Consider the following 13,636-nt stretch of genomic DNA (forward strand, 5'->3'; position numbering starts at 1 on the left):
ATTCAGCAAGTAGCAGCGAGGATGATAGAAATATGATCCCACAAAAAAATAGTGGAATAAGTATTCCACGTGGCTCTACTATGTCTGAGTTGGCACAAATAAGAACATCTGGGCAACAGTTGACCATTGATTATAATGAACATGGACAACCAGTTGGATTTGGTGCAAAGAAGATGCAAAGTTATATAGGAGTTTGTGTTCGAACAAATACCTATAACGTATAATTCTTGGAAAAGAGTTCCAAACCATTAAAAGACAAACTTTTTGATTGTGTAACAATATGTTTTCTAAAACTTTAATTCATGTGCATAGTAGTTTATTAGTTTATTGTTTACCACTTTTTTCATTGTGCATATCTCGTTCTATGTGGACTCTAAGTCCAAACATGATATACTCTTGTCTGCATCTAGGAAGTTTTGGAATTTCAAGACCACATTTACTCAAAAGTTCATACTTCCATTTAAAGATGAACCCTCAGTCTTAAAATTTCCTCCCCAACAATATTCTCATATAGATCAAGATCAGTGGACATCATTTGTTAATGAATGATTGAGTGAAGAATGGGATGTAAGTCATTCTAAATAAATGTCAATATTATCATTGTTTTTATAGGTAACTTCAACTAGATTTGTTGTACAGGAAATCAGTCATCTTCAAAAAGAAAGAATGTCAAAATGTGTATATAATAATCACATTTCTCGTAAGGGTTATGCGAATCTTACCCAAGAATTAGTAAGTTTTTCGACTTAAATTAAATCTTTTATTCTAATATGTTTATGCTAATTAAATATGTATGCTCATATAGAATATATCGAGTGATCCTTCTTATCGGAGGACTTTATGGAAAGAAGCATGAAAAGGAAAAAATAATGAATACTTTGATGAAGCCACTCGAGAATGTGGCAATCTAATTGTAAGTTTATATTGTGCAAAGTTTAAGATGGCTTATATATAATGTCTGAAACTTGTGATGATATAGATATTGTATGAAAATTGTAATATGCTTTACAAGATAAATTGGCCAAAGTCTATGAAGGTGAAGATGTGTTGACCAAAGCATTGGATACAGATGAATATTGGAGACGTGTTAGAGGAGTGGGTGATTTTGTTTCCCATTCCCAATATTTCAAATTAGTAAAACCAAAGTCCACAATGAGCCAAAAAATCGAAGGACACTCTAATGAAAAAAAAAAAATGTTCAACATGGTAAAGTGTCAAGAGAAAAAACTCATAGCAGACAATCTGATCAGTCCAAATCATCTGTTAGAAGTGTCACATTTAGTGCATCTGAAGAAGAAGATACTGAGAAGATGCCTAAAGAAGATTTGAAGGTAATTTATTTTTGTGACTTTTAAATTTTAATCATATTGTGCTTAACCATACATGACATTAGTTCTTTTAAATTTGTTAAGGGGACACCACGCCACTTGGCTATAAGAACTCTAGATAATATTGTTGCAGCAGCCACAACATTTGATGATGATGTGTCATGCTTAACTGTTAAAGTATTGATTGACATTGTCATGGGAGAAGATTCCTTAAGTCAAGCAATGGGCAATTTCATAACATGGCCTTGTGAACTTGTAATTATGGTTGACGAGAAAAAAGTATGCCTCTTTTTAGTATATGAGTTTGGTTATTTATTATTTTTCGTACTTTGAATTGTTGTAACTTTGGTTCTGGTAGGACCATTCAATAATTAAGAGCTTCAACCATTCCTCCAAATATACGGACAGCAGTGGTACCATCAAACTCTTGAATGGACATGCCATGGATAACATGAACGATATAAACATGATCCGTAACATATATTTGGAAGAGACAGATTTGTTTATTTAGGCCACGATGATCTAATCCAATATTGCAATATGGTTGAAATAGGTTGCATGTGTATTTTGACATACATTGCGTAAGTATTACTCATCTAGATTCACTCATGTATATTTTGTTTCATGTTTAAATAATAACTTTTATTTTTTTAGGTATCTTTGGGATGAATGTGGTCGTGATATTATGAAGAAGTTTTTTATAATTGATCAAGCAAGAATATCGTCACATGTGAAGTTTCAAAATATTCGATCCAGAAATTTAGCCAACCAACTAGAATTGGTTAATTTGGACCAATTAGTTCTTATTCCATATAACACGGGGTAAGTAAATACAAGTTCTTTAGTTATTTTTAATTTGCATTATATGCTACTAATATTTAAAAACTGTTGCTTATTATAGTTATCATTGGATATTGATTGTAATCAATCTACAAGAAAATTGTGTTTATGTTTTGGACTCTATTTGAAGTAAGGTTCAAGAGGATTTTCATGGAGTTATAAATAGGTAAGTGTAATTGAACTTTCTTAGCTCTTAATTGAAGTATTTATGTTTAACTAATGTTTTCAAACTATTTAGTAGATTGAAAACATGGCAAGCGAAGCACGATCTCCAACACCATCGGTCTTCTCTAAAATGGAAACCTATAAAGGTAAATTTGCATTCATTTTTTAACAATTTATATTCATTTGAACATAAGAATAATTGTTTTCGATTTCTTTATATGTAGTGCCCCGTCAATTAGATTATGTAAGATGCGGGTACTATGTGCAAAAGTATATAACGAAATAGTGCATAATCCTACTACTCCCATTACTAGCCTCGTACGTAAATTATTTATTTTTTATATACTAGCCTTAATTTAATAAATGATGTAAACTTATGTTGAGTTTATTTTTAAATTTTTTTTAATTTTTTTTTTGTAGTTCAATACAAAAAATGTATACACCCAATGAAAGATTGACATAATTCGAACCCAATGGGTAAGTTTTGTTGGCCGATTTGTGTAAGGATGTACTTCTTGTTTTTTGTCTCAATAGAATGTAAATGCTAGCTTAGAATGAATCTTGACAAGTTTTGAGTAAAATATGCAAGTTTAGAATGAATCCGAAGTACTAATCATTGGTCTGTGGATAGATAAATTGTTATCCAACCATGATATGTTTATTGGAAGATTTATATATAATTTTTTTTTTGTTTATGGGGTATTTAGTGTAAGTATTCATGGAAGTAATAATTGATATTTTTAAATGAGAGAAATGATTATGATAGAGGTGGTTGATAATTATAATTATTGTTCTATGAAAGTGTGTTATCAATATACAAATGTTGGTTGGTGTGTTTATTTCATATTTGATGAGTACTTATAAAATGGATTGGAAATATTAATTCTTGTTTGTGGATAAATTATTATGGAAGTGTGCTTCATTGCAGATAACTTTGTATTTAGTTTTGTGGTAGAGTGTATTGTTCTGGCTATTGTTATATTTCAGGTTTGAGTTTAGTGAATTCATAGGTGGAAGACAAATATTGTTGGATTGCCATGTAGAATATAATAGGCTCGCATTACAATGAACAATTAAATTAAATTATTAATTTAATTTAAAATTTCAAATTTAAAGGGGGAGTTGGGGTTACTAGGGGATGAACTTCTTCTCTCTAGTCTCTTATGTAGGAGGAAGTAAATCTCTGTTTATCTCTTCTACTAGATACATAGAATGAAAAAATCATCGCTATAAAAAAAATATCTCTCCCTCTCTCAAAAAGCTCAGAGCCTACACACTATTGAGTATTCTCTTGCCCTATTGAGAATACAGAGGTAACTCCTATGGTGGTGGCCTTTTTGATTTGGTGTATTGTTTTTTGGAGATCGTGTTTCCTAAAAACACTAGAAGAAATTCGGCCTTTAATGTCGATTTTAAACCGACATGAAAGGGCTTTAATGTCGGTTTGCAACCAACATTGAAGATAGTGTTATTAAAACCCTTTAATGTTGGTTGCCTTTAATGTCGATTTTAAACCGACATTAAAGAGCTTCAACACCAATAACACAGCCTTCAATGTCGGTTGCAACCGACATTAAAGGTCTTTAGTGATTAAAGCCTGTTGGTTGCAACCGACATTAAAGATCTTTAATATCGATTACAACCGACATTAAAGCCCTTTTTTTTTTTTAAAATTCTTAATCGACATTGAAGCCCGAATCTGTCCATTTTATCAATTTTTATCCATTTTTTAAAGTTCCCTTGCCAAATCCATTTTTTCGGTAAAAAAGTATAACATGACACAACATCATCGAACGCTATGGCTATGACATATTATTCATGTATGGATTGTAAATCTATTACATATAATCCGCAAATTCTACTATAGAATTATAATTTAAAAGGCGTACAAAAATTCAGGCCTTGAAAACACAAATTACAAGTAATATAAAGATTATGATTTTACAAACATTATGAGTTTACCGTCCCTCTCTACTTGGTAAGTATGGATCCCTTCATAATAAAATTACTTCCCACATTCTAGTTTAAGGTATACTTTGATAATTTTTTTTCCATAATGGAAAAGTAAAGACTAGACATTGATAAATTTATAAAATAGTTACCCAACTAATTCATGACTGTCATTGCTATTGAAATCAAAGCACTCAATGACCAATGGATTATCCTGTATTTAAAGAGAAAACCAAAAATTATTAATATTATTTTTTTAGAAAAAAAAATAAGGAGGCTATAAAATATTATTAATGAGAATAAGATTCAGAAGGCCATATGCTTGCCTTGTTTCCAAACTTCTGCATGCTCAAGCATAAAGGTCTCCAAATAGGATTAAAATTGTCTTTAACCACTTCAGTTTTACAGATTGGAATTGAGCCTCCAGTTTCAACAACTCTAGATATTCTCAGGAAAGGATCCTAAAATAAACAATTAAACAAAGAGCACAAAAATCAAAGGCCTTCAATGGAGACAACAAAAGTGAATTTAACATTAGTTTGAAAGTGTTTTTAATCACTAAACAACACTATTTTAGGAGTCCCACCCCCAAAAGAGTCAAAATTCATACATATTTATAATAATAATAACAAACATTACCAAACATTTTTGTAATAATTTGTGTTGGAGATTCAGAAAGCAAATTCTTACTTCCTTCTTATGGGATTAACAAAATTGCAATTCACTCTAATTTCTCCTTCATTTTTCCTTGTAAGCACTCCCACATTCCCCAATTTCACCATCGACGCAGAAAATTGGCTATCGAAAAAAAAACAGCTGATTCGCCATCAAATCCACAAACGAAATAGTTCTCTCATCCGAAAACAGCGCTTGATCCGTGGCCAGAAGCCCTAATTTCTTCAGAAGATTCTTCAAATAAGCAGTATCGATCATTTTTGGAGTTTTCGCATCCAGAAACACCAGATCCATAGCTTTCTTACACTGCCTTCGAAGCAAATTCAGAAATAGAGGTTTCAGAATCGGGTCGGGTTTTCGAGTCCTATAGAAATTGTAGAGCCTATCTTGGAAGGTATGGCAGGCGGTGGTGTGGGCGCGAAGATTGCAACTAAATCGAGGACGTCGAGCCCTAGATGATGGAAGTAGTCGATCAAAGCGTTGACGTTTTCGTGGCCCCGAGGGACTTTCTCTGCTTCGGCGCGACATAGGGTTTGGGCGATGCTGAAGAAAGGGGGGGGGGGGACGGCATGACATAGGGTTTGGGCAAAGAATGATAATCGAGAAGGACGCGATAAATTAGGGATATATTATTTAATAAATTAAGAAAAAAAACATTACACCTTTAATGTCGGTTTTAAACCGACATTAAAGTCCATCTTCAATGTCGGTTTAAAACCGACATTAAAGATCCATTTTTTTAAACCGATATTATACATCCGATTTCACTTTTTCCAACCGATATTAAAGCCCGAATTTCTTCTAGTGAAAGTTTGTGACTAGTTTGAGAGAATCCATGAAGAAATTGTTCTTCAAGAGTAAGCACTTCTTTTTCCCTAAATTCTTCTGTTAAATGCATGTTGTAATTTTTGTTTTGATGCATAATTTATGTACTGTAAATTTTTATTTCTATGAACCTTAGGGTTCCTTTATTGTTATCATCTCTTCTCTGATGTTTTCTTTCAAGGCAATTCCTTATGAAATCCCCTTCCCTATGGCAAATAAAGCATTTCAAGACTGGCTTCTTTCTATGCACTTTCTGATTCTTGTTGAAAAGTTCTTGTTAAACTGATTCTTGCCTTTTGAGAATAGAGATTCAACACCACCAGCACTCTTTCTTTCTTTTTGTAACTCTAATTCTCTACTCTCTAGAGTTGTAATGACACTGCCTAATGTCACAGTCTTTCTTCCATACTTCGAAGTTATTCTCACCTCCTTATAGGTGTCATGAAGTGAATTAATCCACAAAGCAGCCTAACTTTCTGCTCCTAATTTCTCTCATGATTGATTAATTTCATTTGTAAGTCTTTTGAATTCAGTTAGATTTTCATTCAAGGACTTGGAGTAATTCATTTTAAAGGAGAAGAGCCTTTCTCAAATGTACAACTTATTTGGAAGATCAATTTTGTCGTAGAGAGTCTTCAATTTCTCCCAAACTTCATATTCAGTGTCTTCATTTATGACTTATTTCAGAACACTATTTGAATTATCAAGGATCAATGTTCCACATGCAATTGATTCCATATTTTGTCTATCTTCAGCACTTAGAGTAGCAGGTGGGTCTTTGGATCATCCATGGCTTTCAAGGCCCTTTGAGAACTTAAAAGGGCTTTGACTCTCTTCATCCGAAGCACAAAGTTTCCTGCTCCTTTAACATTTTCAAATTTGAATTTAGTAGTAGCCATCCCAAGAACTTCAAGAATCTAACTTATGCTACCTTAAGAATTTTAAGAAACTGATATGAAGTTCTAAGAACACCAAGAAGCTATCATATAGCTTTGACACCAGTTGATAACTTTTCATGCCCAACTAAACAGAATTCCCAGGCCCAAAAATCTCTCTGTCTTTCAATCAAGCCCAAAAAAAACACAAGAAAGGGTAGCTGTCGTGTATGGTCTCTGTTGTGCCACATATCTCAGAATGAGAACGAAGTGGTAAGACCTTTCTCTTCCTTATGCATTTCAGTTTGTTTCGATAGAGGGATGAAAATTAGGGTTAAGATTTTCTCTTCTCACCTTTCTCTCCTCTTCATTTTGAAGGTAAAAATAATGGAGATCTCTAACTCAAAATCAGAGACTTTAAGCATGCATGACTGAAGAACAAAAAAATAAGAAGACACACACAAAAGTATAGTGGTTCGGTGTTTAAGGCCACCTACATCCACTTTGAAAGGATCTTCAAGATTTAATTTAGAAGCTTCAAGATTATAAAAATTCCTGATAAGCCCTCTCTTCACGACTCCCTTTCACTTTATATTTTCTAGTTTTTGCGTATTTGAAGAATGAATAACAAATGTCCACATACTCTTTTTACATTCAGTTATTATATACAGATGGCTGGAAAAACTAAAAAAAAAAAAAAAAACCGTTATAACAACTTATTAACTTCTTTCTGTTTTATTGTTTGAACAAGAGTCGGAGACACAATGAGCTAAAAATGGGCTGAAGTTTTGGTTCACCTTCTTTAACATTTAGTTTCTTTGTAAAAAATATTATCAACTTTATTCTTACTTTTAAAGTTCTTATTTATGTTGGTATCTATTCTGTGTTAAAATAATATTAGTTGATGATGAAAATCACGTGTGTAATTACAAAGTTCAAGAAACCAACAAACTATCAAAACATGTATTTTATCGACAATATAAAAGTGTCATAAATATGAAATTCTGTGACAATGAAAATGTATTGTGATAGAATATTTATTGACATAAAATACTTGTTATGATTCAAATATTCTTGACAATAAAGTGCTATGGTTCAAATATTCTTGACAAGAAAAAAAGTGTCCCTATATATTCTTCTTTGACATTTTATAATTGTCAGCACTACCCATAACACTACATAAAATATCCATTTTTGAGTTATTGATGACAATAATAATCTATCATAATATTTTGATAATGATAATTTATGATTGTCAAGAATTATTCATTATGGATAGTTATATATTATCATGAGAATACTAATTATGGCATTTTTCAGAAACTGTCATTGATGCTCATACCTTTACCAACGATACGATGATTGAAAATAACTGTTACGAATTTTAAATCTAACATTTTTAAATGTCATGAAATTCGAGTTTTGTTATAGTGTGCTAATAGAATGATACGTATAACATTTGAAAACACACATTCATATGAGCTAGCAACTCTCTATTATTTTCACAATACATTATATTGTTATATCTCTCCCTCATCAAGAGAAAAAGGTAAGTCAATAAAATATTTTTGCCACAAACAAAACAGCATTATCCCAAATAGATTATTCCAAAGGCCAAAGATTATCAAACTTAATTCTATGACCACTGAAGTACAAAAGAGGGTATACTTTGCTCATACCTAAAGAACTCATAAGGATCAACCTTAGTTTTTACTTGCACTAATCTCTTGAAATTATTCCCAAAATACTTTAGTCCCCAAATGCTTGCTTCTTTATAACTAGTACCTTTCCCAAACTCCTTATTCATTCCTATATCAATGTCTCTATAACCAATATATGCAGATCTTGGCGACTTCGAAACGAAAGGAGCCATGTAATCGTAAACCTCTCTACTCCAAATCAAGTGCCTATCAGCTGCCTTAACTCCTATTGCTTTCCACACAACAAAATATCCAATTTTAAACACATAGCCAGATCTATGTGGATATGGAATTTCTGACTCAGAAAATTCATTCATTTTTCCTCCATAAGGAAGCAAAACAATTGAAGCTGATTCAATGTTTGTAGTTCTTAACATCTGCCACATCCCATTTAAGCCAATTTCTGAGATGGGTTCTTTCACATAATCTGATTTGACTTTGTAGGCTCCAATGTAGGATGGTGTTGTGCTTCTATTGAGTAAAGCTTCTTCTAAGGATTCTCCATTTGTAAAGCCTGCTAATATGAGAAAAGATTCAATCCAATTATTTTCTATGCAATCTTCTTTTAACAATCCTAGCTCTGGGAAGCTCTTTTGCATGATGGAGAGAAGCTCATTTGCTTTGCCAAGAAATAGAGAAAAGAATGAGGCATTCACTGTTCTTGTTCTCGTTCTTGTTCTTCTTCCTCCTTGCCTCGAGTTATTAGGACCTATTATTAGAAGGAAAAAACAGCAAATTATTGTGTTTGGAACATTAATTCATTTGTTTATGCTTAGGGTCTGGTTCGATAACCATTCCATTTTTGGTATTTAACTTTTGTTTATGCTAAGAAGATCTGTAATTTCTTTATGCTAAGGCCTTGATCGAAAACCATTTCATTTATGGTATTTAATTTTTGAATTTTATGTGTGTATATACACACATATGTATATGCTTTAAAATCCATTAAACGAATATAAAAATACTTGTGAAAGTAAAAATTGCAACACTCATTTATCTAAAGTTCAAGTTACATCCATGATGAAATTGAAAGTTTAAAATAAAAATCGATACGATTTGTACTAAAAGAGAATTTCATTGTGTCGAAGAAAGTATAAACAAAAACGAACCTTTCTCGACACTAAGTTTCGTTCGAAAGATTCATTGAGAGTTAACCGTCCGAAAACACCTTTTCGGTTGATATTAGTAGAGTAGACACAACTTTAAGGTATGGATGAAATTTAATTTATAGTGTATATATGTAAATGATTTAAATGATAGTGTAACCATACCAATAATCAAGGTGATGCCAATGAACAGATTCTCATCCAGCTTGCTTGCAACGTATTGCCACTGATGGATCAACTTCAAAGTATTCTGATCCATTTTTTTGCTAACTGTAAAAACTGTGACAGTTGGAGGAACATAAACCAGCTTTATCTTCCATGCAAGAACGATCCCAAAGCTTCCTCCTCCACCAGCTCTAATGGCCCAAAACAAATCCTCCCCCATTGATTTTCTATCCAAAAGCTTTCCATTTGCATCAACCAACAAGGCATCAACCACATGATCAGCAGCAAGACCATATTTTCTGAGCAACCCACCGTGGCCGCCGCCGCTCAAGTGTCCTCCGATACCAACAGTTGGACAACCGCCCGCCGGGAATGCGAGAGTTTGGCTCTTCTTGGCGATCCTGTAATGGAGCTCACCGAGAGTTGCGCCAGACTCAACCCATGCGGTGTTGTTCTGAGTGTCAATGGCAATTGATCTATAATCACCTATGGAAGAAAATATTATGAAGAGTGAGACATAGTTTGGGATTTGTGTAACTTTTAAAATAATGGTACGAAGTTGGGCATTTAGGATGTGATTGGGACGTATTTTCAAGTGTTTAATTTAAAAAAAGTCATTTCGGAAAAAATTGTAATGTTTGACAACCACTTAAAATAGTTTTTGAAATGTATTTTCTAATAATTTTTGTCAAAAGAGTTTAAATAAAAATGAATTTTTTGAAAAATACTTTTTTTTAAAGTCAATTCAAACAGAAGCAAAATTAAATGTAATAGGAAGCAAATTAATGCTTTTTAAACTTCAACCTTTAGACCTAAAGGAGTTGGCTATAATATTTGGTAAGGAAATATTCAATTATAGTGTTTTTAAATATAATAGGGTTGTTTTTAAATATAGAAAAATGAACCAAAATCTTGGACAAATCAATCCCAAACTTAAATGTGTCCTAGTTTAGAGTACATAAATTAAGCTTTCAAATTTAGCGATTAGGTAATATTACCTAAGTCCACGAGCATGAATGGGACGTCGGAAACATAAGAAAGACCCTCGTAGTCGTGGCCGCCGCTTCGAATTCGAATTTGAAAGCCATGGACTTTGCAGCAAATAACCAAGGCTTGAACATGGGAAGGGTGTAAAGGGGTGATGATGAGAAGGGGTTTTGGGGTGGTGGCTGTTGAGAATCTGAGATTTCTAATTGAAAAGTTCAAAATATGAGAGAAAGAAGAGTTGGTTGGAGTGTAGATGAGGTTGAAAATGGAGTCAGCTCCCTTAGGGGAATGAAGAGAAAGGCATTGGAGAAACTCAAAGGGATAGGGATTGGCTGAAGATTCCCATATTCCAAAAGTTAGTACAGAAAAAACAATGGTAGAAGCCAAAAAATTTGAAACAAACTTCATTTTGATGAAGAAGAGAAATAGGAAGAGAGGGTTTTTTAGTGTAGCTTGTGGAGAGTGGGGCTTGTTTTAATAGAAGACACAGAAAAAATGGTAGATCTTGGGACTTGGGAGTGAAGAGTGGGGAGCAAGCAAAAAGAAAAACAAAAAGAAGTGGAAATAATTGAGGGAGCCACATGAGCTTTATATAAATACTTGGTTGTTACGCATACTTTATAATTTAAAACAATATATCGGCCTATCCTAAATTGTATCTATCTTCATGCACCTCACTCAAGTGTTCAATCACAAATTATCACCTGATAATTTTATTTATTATTTGTGCATAAAATTTAATTATCTAATTATAGTATATTATGTGGCGAACTCTTACCTTTAAAAAAAAATTATTTACGAATTTTGTGCATGTGCGATGGACATGCACACAAGTATTGATTTTTTACAATCTAGCTATTTTCACGTATCTTGATGTAGCTCACTCAATAGTCTAATCATAAATTTGATTTTAAAAAATGTTTAATTTATTTTTCATATGTGATCGAAAGGAATGCACAAAGATGAATTATTATTATCGTCAAAAGTCAACATCTTGAATGGAATGAAACAGGAAAAAGAAGAGGGAAGAAAGTTTTGGGCAAAAAGCACACAGGTTATCTAGGCTGGTTAACTATGTGGTTAATTAACTTCCCTTCAATATTTTTCTCTCTTTTGATGGAGAATAATAGGGAAAAAATAATAAATAAGGCGGCCTCCTTCGATACTTTTTCTTTGTTGCATTTCATTCAATTATTTAAGTATAGGTTACCACATGACAATTTTTTCTTAATTATTTTTATTTTAATAAGACGCTGCTTGTTCGAAATCAATGATTAAAATATCGATATCAATATCGATATCACAATTCAATTTGATGGATATAACAACGGATGTAACTATAAAATATCGATATCGATGAATACTTCTCCAAATAAAGAATTTTATAATATTTCTTTAGATTAATAATTGAGTTGTTTTGACTCCCAACTAAATTATGTATATTGTTATTAATATTCTTCTTCATATAAATAGATTACAAACATTAAAAGATGTTGGAGATATCTATAAATATTTATTATCAATACCAAACCTTTTTATTTACAAATATATCAATTTATCGACAGAATATTTTTATCGATATTTTAAAACTTTAATCCAAGTTGTAAAAGTGACAATTGATATGACACAACTATTACTGGTCGATATCATTCTGTCTCTCTCCCTCAGGATCAACAACTATTAAGGGTGTTGAAACGTGGGCCTACAAGTTTTTCATTAGACTCAATTCTGTAATTAGATTACACTCAACATAGATGACATTCCTTTTATGTTAATTAACTTTATACTAAATATGATTTAATATAATTATTTAATTGATTAATTAATAATTAATTAAAAAATTAAGAAATTTTATGAGGAGGGGATGCATATAAACATGTGAGGTTTATATTTATTAATTAACCGTGTATATATATTAAATTAGATTTAATATATATAGTTATTTAATTATTGTACTAAGTATTTAAATAAAGGTTATTTAATTAATTTAGCACAACTGTATAAAAGGAAAAACTTGGAGAAGGGGTTAACCTTTTTCTATATAAATTCCTCTTATAGCCCTTTTGAGGGCTAGATTTCATTTGGTGAGATTTTAACATAGCCACCAAAAGGAAAAACCTCTCTTCATTCTCTCAAAGAAATTCCTATCTCATCCTCTTCCAATTGTTGGATACCACTTTTCAAATTATTGGAATTCCTAAGAGAATAACAAGGTTATTCTTATGGTCGTGTTCGAGATCAATTGAGAAGACATTCGTTTGAAAAGCTAGAGGAAGGATTGAGAGGCACGGGAGTTTACAAAGATAAGAACGATCCTTTTCCTTTGTTTCTACTTCATTAAAGCATACTTTTATGAGTTTATCTGTTTTATGCTCCGTTTAGCATGTTGTTTTTGTTTCTCATAAAATGTAAAAACCGAATGGAAGACGGTCCACACGCTTCTGCTCAGATTCAATTTTCAACAAATTGATAGTAATCTATCACTAATAGACAGAGATAAAAAGCTATCATTATCTATTGCAGATAGACAGTGATAAACAACTATCAGTGTCTATCTATGAGAAATAATGATAATAGTGTTCTATCACTTAGTCTATTACTTGGCCTTCCATTGTATACAATTCTCATTCTAATTACTATTTTGGAACTAGCAACAAAACTAATGGTTTCTATCCAAAACTAATGGTACGGGTATTTTTGAACTCATTTTGGAAGTTTAAAGGTATTTTTTTAACTTTTAAAAGTATGGGAATATTTGTGACACAAAATACAAAATTTAGGGGTATTTTTTATATTTTAGCCTAATTTAAACAATCATAGCAAAAGGATTAAATTCTTAGCTAGTATTCGTAATTTTTTTTTAAAAAAAATGTAATGTAAAGCCAAATTTAAAGATTCATTTTGAAGAATAACAAGAAAAACAAGTCACAAGATTTATAGCAAACAAATGAAATAATCTCTCATAAACCTAAGAATGTTCTCCTCATAAAAGAATAATCAAAGTACGAAGACTATTTATA

The 13,636-nt window shown here is 31.9% G+C and overlaps 1 protein-coding gene across 1 annotated transcript; it reads right to left on the reverse strand.

Moving 5' to 3' along the window:
- Positions 1-8,134: 8,134 nt before the first annotated feature.
- On the reverse strand, positions 8,135-11,098 carry LOC120082813 (berberine bridge enzyme-like 18). Its single transcript, XM_039038138.1, has 3 exons — positions 10,628-11,098; positions 9,630-10,115; positions 8,135-9,067 (listed from the first exon to the last, which is right to left on the reverse strand). The coding sequence occupies exons 1-3, from the start codon at positions 11,022-11,024 to the stop codon at positions 8,295-8,297; spliced, it is 1,656 nt and encodes a 551-aa protein (XP_038894066.1). The 5' UTR covers positions 11,025-11,098; the 3' UTR covers positions 8,135-8,294.
- Between the last annotated feature and the right edge of the window lie 2,538 nt (positions 11,099-13,636).

The sequence above is a fragment of the Benincasa hispida genome, chromosome 8, assembly GCF_009727055.1.
Source record: "Benincasa hispida cultivar B227 chromosome 8, ASM972705v1, whole genome shotgun sequence".
In the NCBI taxonomy this organism is placed as follows: domain Eukaryota; kingdom Viridiplantae; phylum Streptophyta; class Magnoliopsida; order Cucurbitales; family Cucurbitaceae; genus Benincasa; species Benincasa hispida.

Coding starts and splice junctions, on each gene's coding strand:
- LOC120082813 (XM_039038138.1), bottom strand. CDS start 11,024: ATGAAGTTTGTTTCAAATTTTTTGGCTTCTACCATTGTTTTTTCTGTA. Junction 10,116..10,627: donor ATTCATGCTCGTGGACTTAG/GTAATATTACCT, acceptor TTTCTTCCATAG/GTGATTATAGATCAATTGCC. Junction 9,068..9,629: donor TGGCATCACCTTGATTATTG/GTATGGTTACAC, acceptor TTCTAATAATAG/GTCCTAATAACTCGAGGCAA.